At 33.7% G+C, this 23,304-nt stretch overlaps 1 protein-coding gene across 4 annotated transcripts in view; it reads right to left on the bottom strand.

Moving 5' to 3' along the window:
• Positions 1 to 15,234: 15,234 nt before the first annotated feature.
• The window catches only part of LOC148944463 (carbohydrate sulfotransferase 11-like), an 89,165-nt gene continuing 81,095 nt past the window's right edge, over positions 15,235 to 23,304 (bottom strand). For 3 of the 4 annotated variants that reach the window (XM_089100658.1, XM_089100657.1, XM_089100659.1), the window contains exon 5: positions 15,237 to 20,868. In XM_089100658.1, the coding sequence (XP_088956784.1) occupies positions 20,185 to 20,868 (684 nt within the window). In that variant the 3' untranslated portion in view covers positions 15,237 to 20,184. Of the gene's footprint in view, positions 20,869 to 23,304 lie in introns of all 4 variants that reach the window. The other variant, XM_089100660.1, reaches the window with a different exon arrangement.

Here is a 23,304-nt window from a genome sequence, read left to right on the forward strand (position 1 = left end):
CTCGTTCAAACGTAAGTTAGAAGTTATTCTTTAAACGACGAAACAGGTTGGGCCAGAGGAAAGTCTAGTTTTCTGCCATTTTATGGCACCAAACTAACACTTTACCCCAAAGAGGACAAATTTGGAATCAATTTCAAATTGTGAGAAGTTCATTGATTTAAAAGTACCAATAACTATATTTTATACTTCCCAGTGGCAAAAGAAGTAATGTCAAACGGTGGCAGCACTGGATTCAACCAAGTTAATTCACTTTATTTGTAATGAAATTAGGCTATGTTTGGTGATCTGTAATTGCGTATCAGTTACAATGAGGGGGGGAAGGGGGGTGAGTCATTCCTTAAGTGGGGGTAGGGTAGATTCCTAAAAAAGTACATATTAAATGGACACGCTGCTTACTTCAGATAACTGCATGAGGCTTCAGATAAATGTTAAAAGAGGTAGAGAGGAGTCGGAATTAATTAAAATGTTTCTCTATACAGCTAAAATATTAAATTCCCATATCTATTAGCACAGAGGGGGGAAAAAGCAGGGCAGGCCACCTTCAGGCCAACCAGTAAATTTCTTCGGGGTGACAAATACTGTTAGGAACCTAGTTTTCAGCAATTTCAAATTGTAATATTTTTTTTTCTATTTATAAGAAGTACTTCATTGTATTTAAACAAATGAATGAAATCTATTTATTTATAAGAAATGCCATTGCAAAGCTTGTGATGGCTTCAATTATGTAAAAGATTATAATTCTGTCTCTTATGGTGATACTGACTCTTTATTGTTAAGTTGGCTTTTGTCCAATTTTCAAAAGAAAATTTTAAATTGAAAAAAAAAGATTTTTCAACCTACTAAAAACTTTAGTTTAACGAAAAAGGTGTTGAAAAGGGGCAGTCCCCTTTATCTACAAAATAACTTCAACCTGCTTTGAGTTTTAAACTTGCTCCATACTTTAGTTGAAAAATCTTTTCTATTTGTTTAATTACATTTCATGAGACTGTAAAGAATTAAGAATGAAATACCTTTCGTAACGCAGAAAGAACATCGACATTCCAGTTATCTGTGCTTGGATTTTGATGTTGATCAAACAGTTCATGATAACTGACGACAAGTAAGGAGAAATTAAAACGTATATGAGGGGGTGTGTCCCCTCCTCAACATCTCGCTCTTTAAATTGTGTTCTATTTCTGTAAAAATCACATCTGGAAGACAAAGGTCGTATAACTGCAGTAATATATAATTTTTTTTTAAATGCCGAAAAACTTTAGCGTGAAGATCGAGGTGTTAAAGAGGGGGCAACTCCACTCATATACATAATAATTTCTGTTCGTTTTAAGTTTTAATGTTGCTCCTTACTTTCAGTTGAAAAATCTTGTTTTTTTTATTTAATGATGCTTAGAGACAAATTAAAGTAGGCCTAAAAGTACATAAAAATGAAAAAAGTAAATAATTACAAACAATAGACGAAAAAATAGACTACTTATAAAAGCTAAGACATAAACTCCCAGATGTCTGTTCTGTTGAGCGATGTCGAAGCGTTGGACGGATATTTTTTAACAATATCGACAGTTTTGAATTTGGTAATCAAACACCAAAATATATAATGTCTTTAGGCTACTCAGTGTTCATAAAAAGTAACGCATTATCAAAGTAGTTTGGTAGAAGGAAAACGTTAAAACTAAGATTAAGAAAATCAAATAAAAATGTTTATCAAATATTTTCGATTTAATTTTGAATACCAAAACCAATATATTTGACACCTTTATACTTCATAACTGTAAAAAATTAAATCTTTTTCAAAGTGGCAACTAGATAAATGCAATCATTCCTGGAAAAGACAAAAAACGTATCCGTTCAGGGGGAAAAATATTCCCAGCATTCCGTTTAGGGGAAACATTTCTGATTATGGTGGCTTCATATATCAGCTCAAGGGTACTCTTGCGATGCAAGCAAAAGTTGACGGCATATTTTTACCGAAATTACCCTTTATTAAGTTGTTTACTCTAATCACATATATTTCCTTTTACATTAACATCTTCACCAATTGCTAATTAACAATTGTATATTTAGAATCACCGTAAAATGCTGATTTCTTGATTTAATGTTATCATTAGGTGGACTTTCATGGTTTCGTTATTAACGAGGCTCGTTATTTACTTTCCATTCGTTACTATGAAATATTTGAGTATTTTTTTGTTGTTGTTGCTTGAACCAAATCATCTAGAGAAACTTTTTCTGGAAAAATATAAAGGTATCACTTAGTTACAAATTAGAACTTATATTTTCCTTGTGAATGGTCGAAACCCACTGGTAGGTATCCAACATTGGAGCAGTACACATTTTTCCCATGGTTTTTCCTTATTCTGCTCTCTTTCCTTTGGGTTCCTTATAATTACTTTATAGTAACAAATATCCAGGGGGGACCATGGCCTCCCTGCCGGCGCCCATGTTATTTAGGGTAAAATATTTGACAATTTATAGATTATGCAATTTTTTGATTGTTTACACAGGATTTGTCATTAGGAAAGGGAAAAATGTTCGAACCTGGTTGTGTCACAAAATAGTAAGGGTCTAAATGTGAAACTTCATTGGATGCTTAGGGGTATTTTGGACTAAATAAATAATCACTTTCTCCGCTATGGTTATATAGAATGAAGAATAAAATTATAGAAATAATTCTATGAAGAATAAACTTAATGAGAATTGATAAAAGATTGACAATAAAGAAAACGGTCATTTTGGGGCAAAGGATTTGGCAATATAAAATTATGCAATTTTTCGACTGTTTACACACATGATTTATGACTAAGAAAGGATGGAATGTTTCAAACCACATGAGTTCCGAAAGACTAAGGGTGTCAATGCGAAACGCTAGTGAATTTTGAGGAGTATTTTTTAACTAAATCAAAGGGCGCTATGGACAAATGGCTTATAAAAATGGCGTATCTGTAATATCTTAAGAATAGCTAGGGGTTTTAACTTGAAACTTTCAGGCCCCCTACTGCTGCTACTTTAGCAACGGCTGTGACCATTCATTAATTTGACTACAACTACTTACGACTGTGACCACTTCCAATTGCGACTGCTTTCAGGCAATTTTAGAAAGGTTTTTTATCAACACCAGAGCATATTATTTGCATGGGGGTTGTTAAAAATTTCTATCAGCAATAGCCTTAGAAGAGCCAAGGGTATTAAGGTGAAACTTTCCGGGCTTGTTGAAAGGAATGTCGGAAAGTAATTAAGGGGAAGGGGGTTAAATACCAGACAACTATGATTCATATATCAGTTATGCCTCACCCCCAACAGACCCTGGGGTAAGAATGAAAAATTATGCAATTTATTGATTGTTTCCATGTAGTATTTATGATTGAGAAGGGGGGGGGGGGCTATATCCTGGGTTAACAAAAAAAAGAATGAAGACATTACGGTGAAACTTCATGACGTTTTGACCATTATGAACAAAATGGCTAATTTTGATCAAATATCTTTGGAAGAAGGTTAGTGAAAACGGGCATGGGAGGGAAATGGATTGGTATCAATCCCTTTGATTCTGATAAAAAGCATTAAAACTTTCAATTTCCAGCTGAATGAGCACCTTCCAAAGTTTCTATGACAACTCCTTGCGGGTCAAAATGATTAATAAATTGAAACTTTATTGATCTTTACTTGAATTGCGTTTCAGAAATTTTTATTGAAAACCATCAGCAATATCTTCCTTTCAACGAAAAATTTAAAGAGGACTAGAAAAGTCATGGTAAAATAATATGTTCTGGCACACAAAAACTGATCATAGTGAATAGAGAGAAGTAACACACCCTATAGCCGCACAGTATCTGAACCCCAGCCGCACAGTCGCAGGTACAGAGACCATCTTCTCCACACCCCAAAATTTTTATTTGATTTTCTTAATCTTAGGTTTGATGTTTTACATTGAGCAGACTACTTTGATAGTGCGTTACTTTTTATAAACAATTGAGTCTGAAGGCATTAAATATTTTGGTGTTTGATAACAAAGTTCAAAACTGTCGATATTCTTAAAAAGTATCCGTGAAAATAGCATAAAAAAAGTTTTAATGTTGCTCCTTACTTTCAGTTGAAAAAAATTGTTTTTTAATTGAATTTCTGATTGTTTTTTTAATAAAGCCAGGATACCTGGCCCCCCTCCTCGGAAAAATCCCCCTCACTGCAGAAAGATCTCCTGGGAAATTCAGTCGTGGCGAAAATTGACCTCCAACACTTACCCTTAGCATCGCCACGCCTAAATTTGAGTCGGTCAAGAAAAAGCAAGACATATAGGAATTTTGCATAGGAATTCTGTCAAATTCACCAAATGTAAAATTTCCCCTGAAAAGTTCACCCCCCTGGAAACTTCCCTCTTCATGGATATTTCTCCCTGCGTAAAATCCTCCCTGCATAAAATTTCTTCCCTCCCAACTCGAAGAATGTATGTATATTCCAAATATCAAATAAAGCAATTGGTAAATTTTTTAATATAAAAAGCTTTCCCAAGGGGGTGAAGGAAATCATTTTATCTCTAAGGACATTGTCATTGGGCCTTTCAACTATGCTGAAGAAAAAATCCATCTCAAAATTTTGATCAGACGATTTTGGAAAAAGGTGACGTGGGAGGGGGCCTTATTGCCCTACAATTATTTTTGTCACTTAAAAAGGGCACTAGAATCATTTATTTTCATTAGAATGAACCCTCTATCGACGTTCTGTGCCCACAGGACAAATATGATCACCCATGGAAAAAAAAACCAAGTAAACACCCATCCGTGATCTTTTTTCTATTAAAATTACGAAATTCAACATTTTTGCAGATATGAGCTTGATATCTGTGCAGTATGGTTATTTGATGCGCTGAATCTGATGGTGTGTGATTTCCATTAGAACTCTATAACTTCGAGGGGGCTTTCCTCCTTTTTTTGAAAATCAGACAAATTTTCCCAGGCTCGTAGGCCTCGTAGCTATTGATTGACAAAATTAAACATTATAAAGTTTATACGTTCGGAATTAATATAATAAGCAAATTTTTGGAGGTGTCAACTGATATCCAAATTCAGTTTTTTATAATTTCTGTTGCAATTGAGCCCGGTGGCTCCGTACCTATAGTTAATTACCGTGAACTGTTTGATTACTCACAAAATCCAAACAGAGATCATTGAACTATTGATCGTTTTTTCTGTGCTACCAAAAGTCCTGTATTTATAAAACGCTATAGTTTTATGAAATATGATTAAACAAATGGAAAAGGGTTTTCAACTAACGTATGGAGCAAGTTTAATACTTTAAGCACATATAAATACTTTGTACATAAGGGGACTGCCGCCTTCTTAACAACTTGCTTATTAAACAAAAGTATTTTTAGTGCTTTGAAAAATCTTATCTTTCCAATTGCAAATTTTCTTTAAAATTTGGAAAAAAGACCAAACTTCACAGTAAAGAGTAAGGAGCTAAGGAGGAGACAGCCCGCTTCATATAAAGAATAATCTTTTTCAAATCTGTTTCTTTCTTTTAGTTCAAACACTTTTTTCTTATTTAACTTCCGATTGTTTTCCAAATTCTACTGATGTTGACCAACAGTATAATTTAAGGCGTCGATCCCTTTAATCCTGGGTCAATTTCTTCTAAAATTTGTCAATCCATAAGTTTACTTGTACTAGTACAACCCGACGTTTAAATTTTCAATTTCAATTTTAGACTAAATTTGAACATAGGCTGCTTAAAAAATTGGTGATGAATAGTAATTTTAGTAGGACGTCCTTGTTAATGTTACTTCAAAATAATTTCGGTTGGAAGTATCATTATTTGTGTGGATGGAAATTCTGTGAGAATTTTGATCTTCTACATTACTGAAGCAATCACAACCTCTAAAATAGGATTTTCTTATCGGTAAATACATTACCTAGATTTGTTTAAATACATTGAAGTACTTCATAGAACTAGAAAAGAATATACCTCCATTTAAAATTGCTGAAAACTAAGTTACTTGCAGTATTTGCAACCCTAAAAAGACTTCCTGCCGGGGCTGATGATAAACCGCTTTTCTATCTACCCCTGTGCTAGTAGAAATAGGAATGTAACGTTTTAGCTGTATAGCAAAAAATTTTAACCAATATATACTCCTCTACCTCTTTTAACATTTACCCGAAGCATCGTGAAGACTACGAAGTGTGTTCTTCAAACAACACCGTTTTTTAGGAGAATAACCTTTCCCTATCTAAAAAATAACTCAACCCCTCCCCCTTATTATAGCTGATCCACCATTACAGATCGCTAAGCGCGTAGCCTAATTTTATTACAAATAAAGCGAATCAATTTGGCTGAATAATGTTCTGCCACCTTTTGGCATTGCTTCTTTTCCAACTGCAAAGCCTAAAAGATAGTTATTTATACTTTTAAATCAATTAGCACCTCAGAATTTCAAATTGATTGCAAATACATCGTCTTTGGGGTAAAGCTGTAGTTTTACGCCCTAAAACAGCAAGAAAACAAGACTTTCACCTGGTCCAATCTGTATGGCCACTTAAAAAGGAGCTTTAAATTTACGTTTGAAAGAGTTACTCCCAATTATTTTGGACCCTTGGTTTGATACAATCTCCCCTGGGAAAAAACAAAACAAATAAACATGCATCGACGATGTTTCTTTTGGAAAAAAAGCGAAATTCCAAATTTTGAAGATTGGAGCTTGAAACCTCTACGGTAGGGTTCTCTGATATGATGTACCTAATAAAGAGCTTTTCAATAAGATCGCTTGCTTTTTTTGGGGAGGGGGGTTCCTTTTTTCAAAAATCAGGCCAATTTTCTCAGATTTTTGGTTTTGGGTGGGTGACAATAAACTGAAAGAATTCTAAATGTTGATAATTAGCATAAAAAGCCAATACTGCCGGGTTAGCGATTGTCACGTGAATTTAATTTATAGTTTTGATGAATATTGGTGAAATTCACTCTACATCCAGTTTTTGTTTCATGAACTTTTTGATAAGATAATCGTATGACGAAATTTTTTTTGAACCTGTTCATTTTTTTTTAGTCGAATAAGATAATAAAAATAAAGAGGGTCAATTTGACAGCTGATTAGTAAGTTTAAATTTTGTTTTTCTTTCGATATTCTATTTTCTTTTTTTTAATGTATGAATGTATAACGGATTTAAGTTCGAGGGGAAGAATTGTCCTGTTATGAAAGAGGTACATTTTACAAGGCCGTTATAAAGTCAAAACGGGGTATCTGTGCAGGCTGGATGATTTTTGAGTATCTCTACTCCTTGTGTAAAGTATTCTAAGGCGTAGGAAATTGTATAAAGGCAAGACTACAACAGTTATAATCTACGAAAGCAATCTTTCTGTAATTTTGGTTTGAGTTTGATTTTCTTTTAAAATTAAATGCGTAATAACTAAATATAGGCCTATTATTGATTAAACAAATTGATCGTTTTGCCAGGAGTTCTTGCAGTTTTAAATTCACCATATTTTGTTTCATTTTGCATGCAATTTAGTTGCTCTTTTTATTTGAGAGTTCTTTTCTAAAAGTATTTAAAAATAAGCTTATTCCTACCAAAATAAATTCCTGAAATTTATTCCATGTCACCCAACCACCACTGATATTTTGGCGTTTGCCCCCCCCCCCCCCGAAAATTTTCTGCCGGCGCTCTTGTATTTAACACAGCATGTTTGTGAACTAACTAGGCCAAGTTCTTCTTTAATTGCCTTTCTCTTCTTTCAAAAATCTTTGACAGCAACCAAATTTGACGGAGCATTGTTATTTGCATACTATGCTGAAACATTCACTTATCATGCCAGCCGATACAAGTTGAAACCATGACTGTTTTATCACTTGAAGACTGATTTTTATGCCCACCTATTGAACCTAAATATGCAACAGTTCAGGAGTTTCTAATATAAAACTGATGGTAATAACTTTTAGTTGAATCAAATAAACTGATGAAAATGCCTTTTTTGAATTAATTAGGAAAAAAACACTAAAAGTCATATTGATCCTTTCAAAATCCTCTACAAGTCAATTTTAATTTTATTATGCTTATATTTGCCATTCTTTTAGACAATTTGAAATTGAATTGGCACGAAAAAATCTAATTTAGGAATCCCAGAAAAAAAAATAAAAAAAACAGCAAACTCAGATTATGTTGCTAGATCAGGGGAACAGATAGAAACCAAAATTGATGTCCGTTCCCCCTTAAGCATGAATTGGAAACCTTGAAGGTTTAGTTGTTTCTTTCCTCGAAGCAAAATATAAATTGCCTATAGGCTGGAGAATAAGGTCGTGACATTTTTACTATACTTTTATTTAAACTTTACAAGTTCCATTGAATGAAGATGATTGAGAATTGTTTTATGATCGCAGTCAATTTTTTGGCCAATTTTTGACTTATTTGGCGATTTTTCTCCTTCAAAAGTACTTTGAAACTATCTTCGTCGAATTCAGAAGGCCTTCCGCATTGATGTCGACGTCAAAATCACTATTTTTGAACTTTGCAAACCATTTCGTGCTGTATACTCGCCCATGACACCTTTACATGCTCTGCCAATGTTCCGGGCTGCTTCATCAGCTTTTCGGCCTCGATGAAAAGCGAAGAAGAGTAGGTGTCGAAATTGCTAATTTTTATCTCCTGCACATTCCGTTTTTAAGTCCAAAAACTGCATTGCTCAAAATTGTGATTGGCACAGTTTTGCAGAGCTCTGTCGAATGAATATTATAAAATTAAAAATAAATACTTTTAGCTATAAATAATTATTATTGTGAAATTATTATTATTGTTGTATTATTATTGTAATTATTGTATTATTATTATTTATTATTGTAATTATTATTGTAAAATAATTATTGTAAAATTAAAAATAAATACAAAAATATTACATATACATATTGGATGTATGGCATTTCGGAACAAAGATAGATGCAGAACTAAATCTGCTTCTCTTTTGCTTTAGCATGAATGATCAGTTTCTAAGTAAAGAAATGAACCCGAACGACGAAGTAGTTCCTAAAAGATTAATTTCAGACCGAGGAATCAATGCTGGCTTAACTCGAAACATATCTCTCCCCGCTACCAATATAGAAGCGAAGACCCTCCTGGGCCTCGCTTCCAACTAAGAGATGGTGCCCTTAAATTGGCCGTTACTACCCGTTCATTCCCTTTTAACGTTACATCTTTTAATCTATAGTTACATAACAGATACAACTTTTATGGAGAATAAAGACCATTTGTATAATATATACATTAATACACACATATATGTGTATTCAAAAGCTAGTGGCCATATACATAAAAAAAGACAGAAGAAAATTGAACAAATCAAACATTAGCACTGCGCTTTGACATTATAACTTCCGTGCCTCTAACACATTCTGTATCAAATTTACACATTCTCTATCAAATTTTCCACCGCAATAATTAGTACTTAGAAGAGGTCTCCAAAGTACCTGGGAGCTGTGGTGCATCCACCCCCCCCCTCCCACAAAAAATGGGAGTGTCTTTTATACATACCTTGTGTTTTGCTTTCGCACGAAGCTAGATAATTTAATTAACAAGCTAGACAATTTTTCATTACAAACTGTAGGTCCTAGTGGCAACTGGAAGTCATTTGTGCAACATAAATACAGCCTTTTGTGAGGATAAAATTGTAATTTCAGCGTCATGTTTGAAATTAGCTACTTTAAAAGCCCTTGAATAATACGGTAAAAATCATCCGCCATTTATTAAACATATGTTTTCTTGGGACAGTCACATTCAATCTTAGCATCAAAATAGTCATTAGCAACCTCGCAAACTGAAAATTTTGACTTTTGCGCAAATTAAAAATTATATTTTAATCTTGAATTGCTGACAGTTGTTTGGTGTGAATACTGAAACAATTTTCAATCTTACTTTTTGTTTTGCATATCTGTTGTTGTTTTTTTTGGGGGGGAGGGGATATTATTGGCAGGTAGAAGTTTTCTAACCCATGACCCAGCCCTTTCGAAATGCCTGTTTTTATGATACATTATTTAATTTTGTATATTTCACCATTTTCACATTTTCTTATAGACTATAAATGTTCGAAAAACATATAAATGAAAAAAGAAATTAGAAACCGTGACGTCAAGGATGAAGTTGCAAGATCAGGACCATAGTGAGCGAACGAAGAGGGTGACAAAAAGTCAGCGAAGTCAGGTTTTTCTAGCTAAACAACCGGCTCTTCGCTATTATATGTATAAAATCAAGTTCGTTCGTTCGTGTTTGGACTGAAAATAAAGTAAGCCAAATTAAGCTAGAAGTAGGGAAATGTCACAGAAGAAACTCGGAGCCACAGATTATGAATCCCAACAAATCATTGATTAAAGAAAAAAAAAATAGTATATTTGATTTAGACCAAAGTGAAGAACATTTTGTGATTATGAAAAAAATCTTTCGAGGATTAAAAAAAAAAGTCAAAAACCCTTCAAATGTGACACCATATCGAAATAAAAAGTACACCATTGAAACTGCCATTACTGAAGACCCTTGACCTAAGGTTTAAAATCCCCATCTAGAAAAAAAAAACGGAAATCGTGCTTTTGCAAGGGTAGTAGTGATGTTTCTTTTTTTTCAATCTCCAAGGGTAGTCGTACTGAGCCAGTTGTTGTAGTCAAATCGCAGGTCATGAGACATAAAGTCGAATCCAAAACGGCGATTATGAAAAAAAAAACTTAACTGCACAACATTCTAGCGGTGGCCATGAAATATAATGGTGGAACAGCCACAGTTGCACGTGAAAGCACCAAAAAGGCCCTCTTGCAGCCCAACAGTTTTTTTTTTTTAATTATATAGAAAGTATCAAACTCCCAATAAAAGAAGTAGCAAAATCACATTCACCCGGATTATCGTAGTTGTGTTATCATGTAACGTTAGTTTATTTTTCGTCGCAAGTTAATGATCCATGAGGGTTCACCGGTGGCATTGAAATTTTTAATCAACCCTTTTATGCTCAAGCTAGTTTTAAAATTCAAAACACATTATTTTCACAGCCTAGGTCCGATGCTTTAATAGCCAGTCTTTCTTTTTTCTTATTTTTTAGGGGAGAGGGGTAACGGATTCCACTGACTGGTTGGGTCACTTTTACAGACTGTTTTTCCAACCATAGAGATATCAGCAAAAATCGTACCGGTTCACGCTGTGATCTTTTTAAACATCGGTCAAACACAATGGGGGAGGGAAGATATCCCTCTGCCTCCCCTCCATGACCCTTCTTGTCTAGACAATAGCGTACTTAGATTATGAACGCCTCCCTAAGAGGCCATGTTGCTATCTATGACATGCCTTTCTGATTCATTTGTTTTTACTTTGCTATCCTATGCTATTGTTTGTGCTTTGGCAGATACGATTGATCATTTTAGTATGAAAAGTTATCCAATTTTTATGCAAGCTCGAGCAGTATTAGTTTGAAAAAAGGAGAAGCATCGTCTGGAACAAAGGTCGAGAACCTCTGCTCTAACCGATAGCAGTGTATACGGAAAATGAAGCGAATTAATTGTTTATCAAACGCAACTCACCTCTTTCAAAAGAGGTATGGCGAAATCGTAATGGCAAATTCAAATTGAAGTACCAAAGAGTGAATAAAATCTTAGTGAAAAATAAAATGTGATTGCTTGACTTGATTAAGCGTATATTATCTTAAGATTTTACGAAAAATCGGGAATTGGATTCTTAATGAAAATTCCCCCCCCCCCACGCAATTATTGGTGACACCGAGTGCCAAATTAAAAAATAAACAGACGTGGTGAAAAATCAACAAAAAATATGCTAAAAACATATTGTACCAAACATTTCAAGAAGCAATAGCTTTTCTTTTGAGAGAGAAGGATTTATTTACAAAACACATAATAAACAAAAATTATTGCTGCCACATTAAAAAGCAGCTAGCCCGTGGGGGGTGGTAGAGAAAACGGAATCCTTAAAATAAAAAGAACACTTGGCCAACGACACCACTGATACCATCACACTAAACAATAAATGTAAAAACAAAAACATTTATCACTTTACTTTTCCTCTGGGAATATCATATCATCATAACCCCCACAATAAACAAATAAATCAAAACTCATATTCTACAAAAAGCAGTTCCTTAATGGTTTTTCTAAATATATAGGGGTTTCTAATAATATTAATATCACTAGCTATACTATTCCATTTCCGGAAAAACGGAAATTGTAAAAACGGTAAAAGACGGAAAAACTTTTAGGGTATAGTTGTCTTTTGGAATCAACCGACATTTAACGTTTGATTTTTTTTTTTTTTTAACAACAAAAGGTGTTGCCAAAATTAACTAACTTTTTTTCCTGTTCTGTTTCCACAGTTCAATGCGGCAAAACTAGCGTAAATGTAGTACTGCCCTTAAAACTTCAAAAATGCCCTTAAAGCTTCAAAAATTTGAAACAACCAAAACTAAATCTTAGAAAAATTCAGTTTTCGCATATGAAGCCTAAGGTGAGTCCAGCGGACAAAAAAATTATTTCATTTTGTTACCCTTAATATTTTAAGCTATTTATCTATCTTTTAATGAAGTTAATATTTTTATGTTGTATAGCACGATAGGCATATTTTTGCTATTTAATCAGTTTAACCTGAGGCAGCTTTCTAATGAAGCTTATTCTTTTGTAATTTAAAAAGAAAGTTCCCTTTTAATGCAGAAAATAGAAGCGGAATAATTATCTCAAAGGATACTTTGTGTATCATGAAAAAGAAACATTATAAATCCAACATATTTATTATAGCACTAAAATGGCATATTTGCAATTCTACCTCAAACCCTTTCTTATTCTTTTCAAAAAGTATTATTGAGAAAAGGGGGCATCCCTAGCATTAACTCTTTAATATCAAATCTAACATTTAATTTTCGATCCCAATAATTTTTGTTTGGGATACCCTCTTTAAAGGCACGCCACTAGAGGTACATGATGCACTAAAAAAAAAAAAAAAAAAAAAAAATGTTTCTAAAGTCTAAATTGATGCCAAAGCCTGAATTTTTTTCCTAGGACCTGCCCTAACTGCAGTGATTTGCAGGGCTTAAATACATATTCTTATTTGTATTACAAACTGCTTTTCGAAACGGTATCGACGAAACTATTATTGAATTTTTTATTTCAAAATTAATATCGAAACTACTGTAATCTTAATTAAATGCTGAATCTAATATTGACGACAATTCTCTGTAGGCCAAAAGCATTTTTCGATTTAGTTAAAGTTCAGCATACAGCAGCAGATATAACATGCTCTCTATCGCCCTCAAAATAAAATAATAGATGAAGTTCCAAAGAAGTTCCACATTTTTCTTCTAGAAGATAGGAAAAAGGACCAGAATAGTCACTCTAGATAAATAAAAGAACCGGCCCATAAAGTACTTGGTCACTCAGAAAGGATGAACTGCTATTAGAACAAAGCATGCTAAGAAGTTGAGCTACTATACATTTGTGATACTTCGTAAAAAGCCTGTATAAGATAGGTAAATTACATGAAGTGTATAGGAAATTACGGGAATCATCTTGGGAGTTTGGACAGGGTACGAACACAAAGACATCCCTTCGGTGTACGGTGCCTCTTTGCGAGGAATGTGATCTGGACTTGATTCCACAGCAGTGATTTTTCAGAAAAGTTTCAGAAGTTTCGGCCTAAACTTTTCTGTTAGATAAATTTTTTCTGGAATATAGTCTTGACCATACTCTCTAAAAATGTTATGGCCTACTCGTACACCTCCTAAGAAGACAATATTCCTCTGAAACGTCTACTTGCCATAAAGGTCCACTGAAATTCATCTTTTCACTACCCCCCTTTTCACGATCCCTACGAAGCCTCCTTGACCTTTAGAGTTTATAGTTCGGACTTTAGCACTTGCGTTAGTCCAGCCTTAATATGTTTTCGTGTTTCAAATGCTGATTGTTCAACGTTATGCTGTCAAAAAGTTTTCATTTAAAAGAATTAGAGGCGTCATGCTTTCGTGTTTGGAGACACGACTTCGTATGTTTGAAGAAAGACATGTCTCCTTGAAGAAAGGTTAGCTTTGTCTTAAAAACTTTCTTCTTTGGAACAACGGGATTTTTTTCCCCTCCTATCTTCACTTTCAAATTTTTTTAAGGCAATGTTAAATTTTGTTTTCATTCTAGTAGTATTCTTATTTCAATTTAGTTTTCTTTGTGTTTATCTCCCCTCCCAACTCTGCCTATGGAAAGCCAGACTGTATTCGACCCTTATCATCTTGATTTCGGGAAACATTTTTGGATAGTTTCAATGGTTTTTCCCCTGAGGTTGTGATGATTAGTTTTTAATTTTATTTTGTGTTTCATGCAAAGGTATCAATATTACGATTCTTTTGAAAAGCTTTTTCAGAATAAGTTTTCCCTGTCTTGCCCGTTGAAACTGAAATAACCTTCCACCCCTCTTCCTAATGGGTGGTATCACTATTCAGCCTTAGTAACGCAGGGTGTTGAGTGTCCTGTTTTGCCACTAATACATTACAAAATATTGAAAATTAATATCTCATGGTTCACTTTGAAAATATTTATTAACAGTTACCAGTTGTGGTAATGACCTGTAACTACGAAAGTTCCTTTTTGTAAACAGTTTGAACTTCAGTTAGAAGTGTTTATCTCTTGTGGCAGTTTTTGGTGAAAAGTGATATATATGGTCTGAGGCGGCTATAGACGTTTTCACCAAGATGGTGCTGAAATCAAATTGAAATATGGGTAATTTTTTACACCGCCCTGAAATAATTACTGGCCTTGATGTAAAACATTTTCTTAGTCAGAGCGCTCCACTCGATATACCTTTAGCATTGGTAATTATCTCTGGAGTCATAATTGTTTCATATCATTTGTTTATTCTTAAGAGAAACGCATAATACTCTAGAAAGTAAGACACAAATGCAGATTATATAAAAAAAAAGTAATAATAAGTCAGGAGTAAGCTGTCACGACTCTCCTTTAAGCAGAGATGGTTCAACACTTCTAGTTAGTTTCATACATCCTCTCAACACTATTCTGTCGTTAAATCTTGTTTAACCAAAACCAGGTTTTAGCACGGCGCTACCGAGTCGGCTTAAAATTGATTCCATTTCCTCTTCGACTGGTCGGCTTATACACCGTTTTATTGTTCAGTTTTACCGTCCAGTGTTTAAATAAAATCCCAGGGGCAAGGACACATCACAGTTATCCTCTAGTGGGATCACACTGCCAAGATAGCAGAACTCACCTCATTATTACCTCTTACTTAGGGCATGTCAAGGTTTGATTAAGGTTAGTCTAAAAGAGTAATTACCTGACATAAATCAGTTAACAGATTATGACTTATTCAAGTAATCTTTTTATTGTTCTAAAACAGCCCTTAACCTTATAGGTCAGCTTAAAGGATACATTTGCACTAAAAATGATAGTAATATTCTGTTTCGGACTTTGGAACCAGAAAAGATATCGATCATAAGCCCAAAACCAAGAGAACACAATCCAAGGGAATGTGAGATTATAATGGAAGGTGTCTTTACTCTTATTGGTGGAAACTTATAAAAGAATTATTTTAAACAACTGGGATTGCAACTAAACATGTATTCGAACGGTGCATCGCTAAAATTTATTTAACCATCCATGGCAAGCTTAAGTTACAATTTGGCCAAAAATCTATGAGAGCATCAGAACTGACGTTTATTAATATTTGTATTACTATTTTCTTTGTATATTATTTTCATATTAAAAAAATACTACTACAATTTATATTAATATTTTAGTGTTAATGACATGTATTTAAACAAAATGCTAGACAAAAAACACCTTATATTAAAACCACTCCAAATGTCATTACAACCAAAGTGAGAAATCTGATATGATTTATTTTTCTCACACAGCTAGGTTTTATCTCCAAAACGGCGTTACGGCATTTTACGTAAGATCTCATCCGTGTTTCGATCATTTTTCGCCATGAGCATTCACTGGGTACATAAAGATATTTAAACTTGTCCGTCAAAAATGAAATCCTTGTTTTTCTTTCTTTCTTTCTTCTCATTCCCGTGTTTCTAATTTTGTTGTTTGTATTTTAACAGAGGCAACAGTGTTGTGAACAATTCTCTTTTTTGCTGCATCTGTTAGGTCTAAGTCATTTTACACAGCTATATGTACCAAGGAATCATTTTCTCTTTGCTCGTAAAACAATTGAAATCAAAACCTCGAATTAAAAGTATGGTGGTAAACAGTGCTAAATAAACTTGTACTGCTTTTTTTTATACTATTTCTCTACTTTAAAATAGTCTATTCCGAAAATTCTTAAATTAGCCAAAATTTTACAAAAGCCAAATGCGTAGTAAATAAAATATTTTTGCTAAAATTGACAAAAGCTGTGCCACCATTTATTTTTCATAAGATAAATCTTTTCGTTAAAGTTTTTTTAAAGGCAAATATTAACTTTAGCACATTTTTTCCTCTTTTTTATATTATGTGTTGAATTAATTTTATCATGTTCTTCTTCTTCTTGAAATTCACTTTCAATTCTAGCCACAGACAAAAATTTTATGGAAAGGACTTTAATTCTTACAGAACGGTTCAAAATACAATTGTTTCATACAAAGTCATGCGCAAGACTGGAGTTCATTCTATCATAACGCAATAGAAATATTTTAAATATGCAGCATGCAGAACGTTCAACACTAAGCGAATAGATAGAAATATAAACACAAGATCGAATTTACAATCACTCGATAGCCATATGGTAAAAATCTTGTATACAGCTTCAATAAAGCTAAATTCAATTTTTGCAATTATCTTTTAATTTATATCCGTGTCGTTGGCTTTTTAAAGGTACTTCAAATATCCAGGAAGTGAATGACAACTGAAACATGTCGCACCTGTCCCTATAATTGATTGGATCAAACCACAATCAAATTTGTTGCAAATGATTACACTTACCGATTTGCTTATACAAACAAAAAAAACGTGTTTCACGATTTATACAAAAACAAAACAGCTTTGCGAACGAATTACAGTGAGTATTAAAAACAAAGATTCTATCGCAAGAACTAAAACATGTTTTTCTAAAGTTCTACATGCTTACTTGGCTAGACATCAATACCTAAGCATAATCAAGGGCGTCAATCAGGGGGGGGGGATTTTTAGCCCCCTTCTTAAATTTTGAAAAATACATTTTTGGGGGATATTTTCATTGAAAATACAATCAAATTGCCCTCCCCCTCTACAACTTCCTGAACTGTAATCAATGAGCATAATCATCGTCAGTCTATCATAATTTATTTCGTCTTTTTTTGTACACAGTCTTGATTAGAACACACGACGATGTCAAGATACTGATTTCTTGCTAGTTACACGTGTGAACGGGGAAATAACTTTTTACGCTGAATTCGAAAATAAAAGCAGAATTGCTTTCTCGCACTCTCCTGCAGAAGAGGTTTTTCAAGTTTTTTCGAAAAATTTAGGCGTTTTCAGTGGCAAAAAAAGAATTATTTTCGAAAAGTTTTCTAATATAACTTTTTTTTATAGTGAAATCAAAATATAATTGGTTTTTGTGCAACAGTTGTTTATTTCTTCAAGTACTTTTTGGGATTTTTGGTGGCTCGGACAAAAATAACTTCAAGAGTCATTGCGCTGAATTGCGAATGGTTCGTGAACAAAAGAAATCCCAGAACAAAGAAATTATTTCCTAGCAAAATCGCAATAATCGGTCTTTTTATACATAATTACTTGGGCGATATTTCAGACAATAGTCGTCCTCAGCAAAACGAAAAAAAAATAATGAAAACCATAAACTATCTGTAACTAAATATAAGCGATATAAAATCGATAATAAAGGAACCTGAGAATCATCGACCCAAGTTCAGCTAAGAATACTAAAAAGAAATCACAAGAAAAAGGAATAATGACGTTCTGGCTATTTTAATGACGTTTCTTTATCCCTTACATTATTTTAATTACATGTGTTTTTTTAATATAATTAGTCTTTTCTTTGAGTTTTTTTAATTTTCTCTTTCGATAAAAATATCAAATAAAAGGTAAATTTCAGGACCTAGGGGGAGGAGGCAATTACATCTGCGGGGAAGGGCAATTGCCCCCCCCTAAATTGGCACCTCAATGGTTGGGGTACCAATTGGGGGGTGGGGGCGCGCTTTTTCGGTTTTTAATATAAACTTCACACACAATGGAAAAGCGGTAATGTCTTTATTAGTTACTGACAATGATGGAAATTTTGAAAATACATTTTTGAATTCAGTGTAAAAGCTGAATTGCAAGTATAATGAAACTCACCTGGCCCAAAAACTGCGTTTATCAATATTATAAAGCACAAAAACTGAGTTATTTTAAAACAGCAAAGTTCCAAACATAAACAAGCAGAACCAAACATAAAAAGTTTGGTATGTTCATAGTTTAATACTAAGTACTTTTAATTACATCTGTTTTTTTAATATAATTGCCAATTCAAGGGGGGGGGGGGCAATTGCCCTTCCCCGTAGATTTAATTGCCTCCTCCCCCTAGATTTTGAAAATCATCTTTTACTAATTACCTTTTAATACTTTAGTATAATACTAATCATGCCCTTTTTTACAAGGACCAATCATTATAATATAAAATAACTAGTTCACTCATTATATCGAACATCGTTAGTACCATAGATAAAATATATTACAAACCAGTCATAAGAATTATTTTACAATAATATGATAATTCGTCAAACAAATACACTATAAACCTAAAAAATAAAAATATAAAGCAGCTAATGTATAAATAGGCAGCTTCAATCACATATGATAAACCATGGTTATCAATCGGCAGATTCAATTCAGCGTTTCTAACACGAAAAAGAAGCAAAAACCGGAAATAAATCACCTAAAGCAGATCATAGGCAGAGGCAGTTTAAGTAAAAATCGAAATGACAAAGCAAGTAGTCGGGACACATAACACTAAGGCTCAATGAAAAGAGTATTATCACGCAATTGTTCATACCTAATTATCAAATCCCGCTAATTAGAAAAAAAAACGAGAATTGGCTTTCAATACACATCTACTATCTATAATTTATAATTCAAAGAAACACTAGCTTAAAGGATATGTCCTTCGAGATTTCAATAACCTATTTTACTAAAAATAATTGCAGAAATCTAGTATGTTTTTCTTAAATGGCCTATCCGACACGCATGCGGAAAGCTGGCCAGACCGCTCCCAAAATCTTATTATTTTTACAAATGTTTCGTAGTTCTATAACCTAAAAGAAAATTCCCTTTTTTTGCTACTTTGAAGAATTTCCCCAAAAATAGATAGCTGCATATATGCCGTCCGCCCTTCTTTATCTAGCCCTTGTCAGTAGCCGCTGAGTCTTAAAAGTATAATTCCGTACATTATAACACATACTGGAGTAGAAACAAGATTAATTTTTCATAAGAAAATTTTGAAGTTTATCATTGGTCACAAAGTTACATAGTAAAATTACCTGCATAACACATAATAATTATACAGTGCATTTAGGAGCCACCACCCCCCCCCCAAAAAAAAATTCTGAAGAACCCCTTGAAATAATTTTTAAATAGTGGGTCAATACAGCATTTTACATTTTGATTTACCCCCCCCCCCTAAGAAAAAAAAGACAAGTGAGACCTTTGGTCACCTCAATAATAATCATGCTATAATGGTGATAAAATATTAAAACCATAACGCTATAGCTAGCAATGGTGAGCTGGATTAGGATTTCTTTTTTCGAATAAGAGGAAATCGATCAGATCTAAAATATTATTTTAGATCTGATCGATATTTTAAAAATACGTATCAGATATAACTCAAGGTAAGACAGGTTTCAACGAACCGTTAAAAGGCTACCACCCTTCTGAAAATGGATGAATTTAAAAAAAGAAAGCACTCTATATCAATAAAAATAGCTCACGTTTCCTTTTGACAAAATAATCATGACCTTAAATATTAACCTTCAGTTCGGAAAATAACATTTGTATTTTGGGATCTATTAATCAATACGATATTACATGCTTTAGAGTAAAAAAAAGGGCATGAACTCAATTTAACATTATATTTTCATGAGCCTGCGATCCCCTGTTTTCTCTTTCAAATTAAAAACGAGATAAAAAGCAAAGGGCACAGAGAAATAAGCGAAAAGAAAAGTTATTCAATTATTCAACACAAACTAGAAGGAAATTAGAAAAATAATGGTTGACTATCACTGTTATAAACTATTGGTGTCACTTTCTACTTGAAAATCATATCCAAACAATCTAAAATCTAACTCATACAGTTTGTAAAGCTTTTTCAACTGACTTACAGTAATTTGAGAAAGATAAGACTTGACTACTACTACGTTCGACCTTTTCTGAATTTGAGGAAATTCCACTTCGTGGTTACTCTGAGCATTTTCAAGTACCAGCCAAGAATCTTCAAGTAAAGTTTCGTATTTCCCAATAGTATCGTATTTTATATGGCAAGGTCGACAAAGTTCGTGCATAGGTCGCCAGTGTTCATTAAAAGGGCCTTTCTCCCTACTTTTGGGATCAATAAGGTATTGTACAAACTCAGAAAAGGTTACATCATGCCCTCGAGCAAGTGCTTCTTCCGTCGGATTCTTTCTATAATTTTGGACAATGGCCCTGCCATATCTAAAACGAAAGTAGTCAGAATAATTTTGATAGAATTTGTTAACGTAGGCAGAAACTAGTCGTTCAAAGGGATGACGAACAAACATAAATTTGTAATAATTGTCTAATCTACTTTGAGATTCACTGGTTGTAAAATTGACTAGAGTTTTCCAGACGTGAGGACGGTGTGAGTCGTCAGCCAGTATCGACAGAGGATCCGATGTATTGGCCTTGCCGGAGAGAATCATTAGAGTTCTCTTCCAATTAGTGCAGGCGACCTAGAACAAATATACAGGTTCAAAACTATATACAAAAAACTTCTATAATTAATATATAACCCAAGCTGTCATACCATATTTGTAAAAAAAAGAAAAATTGTGAAGAAGGAACAGGATTTCTTAATATAGTTTTCGTTCAAAAAGAGCTCAAACTGTATTAAAATCGAGAATTTGGAGAAATAATTCATAAAATCAAATAACATGATAAATTTCTCTCTCTCTCTCACTCCCTCGCTACCCCTTCCCCCCCTTCACCGGTTGATTCGAAGGACCAACCAAGAAAATTCAACAATTCTTAGATAAAACGCAATTTTCTTTTGCATAACGTTTTTGCTCAGGTGCTCTTTAAGCCACATTTTTTCCCCTTATGCTCTCCCCCATCCCCACCCTTAAGGAATATAGTAGCACTTTTTACTGTAACGTAGAAAGAAAGCTACCATAGTTTATTCATAAAAATAATAATAGTTAATTACTAACTAAGGTGCAGAAGAAGGATGATTTTGATAAATTCAAGCTGGATGAGTCTGTTTCTCTTCATCCATTTCTTTTAACCTGATATGCCTTGGCAAGGTCGGTTGCAGTGGAAACTTCAGCGAACCTAGTCTCGTCGGGGCTTAGTTGATACAAAGTTATCCCTGGTAGAGAGACCACCAAGTGCCCTAGAGTGAGGTCAATTCATAAAAATCTAGGAAGGGAGCGTATTTTTCAAAATCTAGAAGGGTAACTCTGATGTTTTTTTCCTTTAATTAGCTCAATTTTTCAAGATATAGGACGGGTGGTAGGGTATTTGATTCTTATGGAAGTTTAACCCAGATGATTTTTATAAGAACCCTCGTGGTTTCTGATCATCGAAACTATGGCCCGATTTGGAACCCAGGTATCACCCATTGGTCTCGTCAAGATTAATTTAGCACGGGGCTATCAAGCGAAATAACTAAATTCTGAAGTGCATGGAGCTTAAATACAAAAAGTGAGAGTTAGTTACTTTTATGATCGTAGTCCAGTCCTATACAAGCGAAAATAAATCATCTGAGCCGAATACAGAACATATCGACAAAAATACGTAGTTATTATACACATTTATACTACATACATTACTTAGATACCGGCAGGTACACGGGGGAGAGGGTCTTACCCTAAGACTTAAGGGGACCCAAGACTCTTATGCCCTCCAAATTTTAAAAAGATTACGATTCTTCTCTAAATTTCAATCTGATTCGTCTATTTTTCACTTGTCTTCCACGCCCCCACATCGGAATAAATCAACAATGATAATAAAGTGATCTCATTTTTAACAGTCATTCTCCTTATAATTGCTCTTCATTAAATAAAAACCAGACTTTAAAATTAGTTTTTAGAATTTACGTAATATAGGAAATCGAAAGTCCTATGAATAAGTATTTGAAAAAAGAGGGTCAGGTACTCTAGCCAAAAGAAAACCGCAAGAAATGTGTCGTCAGTCGTCTATAAATACGCCCATTTGACCGGATTTAATTTACTAAAGAGAAAATGACACCAAAGGCTTAACATTTTTGACGAACAAATTACTAGCAGTTAATTAGTTGCGAAGTTTCTGTCATCAGCTAAGTTGAAACTTGAAAGTGGCAAGATGAAATAAGACATACCACTGATTATAAAAACTGCTCCTAGCCTTGAATTTTCTATATATAGAAAGCCGACCCATAATGATCGATATCTACATTTCTCTTCATATTCCCCTCCTTCTGTGAAAAGAGGGGTAATAATCTCTTTAGTCGACAGAGTTTTAAAAATCTGTTCTCGTAATCATATAAATTCTGAATTAAACTATGTCAAGGATATTCTATTCTGCAATGGTTACCCAATCAAAATTATTGAAAATATCATAGATAGACGATTAAAAAAGATAAAACAAGAAAATATGGAGTCTGTCTCCCTCGATTTAGTTACCTAAGAATTTGAAAAAAAAAATTCCATCAATTTACCCTACCTCCCAAAAATTAGCGGACGAACTTGGAAAAATTAAAAAAACAAAATTATTCTCTCTGTTTCTTTCAATACTGAACAAAATTTTGAACATTTTTTCAACTCAGGAAAGGATAGAACTGACCCTGTAATGGGTAGTGGTGTCTACAGAATCCCGTGTCCATGTGGGAAATTTTACATTGGTAGGACTCATCAACACCTAGGTGAACGTTTGCATGAACACAAAATTTCAATAGATAAGTCCCTGAGATTTTAAAATAGAAATTACGACTTTTATTCAGCTTTGGCCCAGCATATATTTAGAAATTAAAAACATTCGGTTCTTTTGGACGAGGCAACCTTAATATCTACCGTAAGTGGCCTATCACAAATTTATAAAGTGGCAATTGAGATAAAAAAAAATTACATAAACCAAAATTTAGCAACAAATAGATATACTGGAGACATTTCATTAAGCCCAATTTATGAAAG

This window comes from Artemia sp. Qi Xiang Cuo, chromosome 14, assembly GCF_049724085.1.
Source record: "Artemia sp. Qi Xiang Cuo chromosome 14, ASM4972408v1, whole genome shotgun sequence".
Lineage (NCBI taxonomy): Eukaryota > Metazoa > Arthropoda > Branchiopoda > Anostraca > Artemiidae > Artemia > Artemia sp. Qi Xiang Cuo.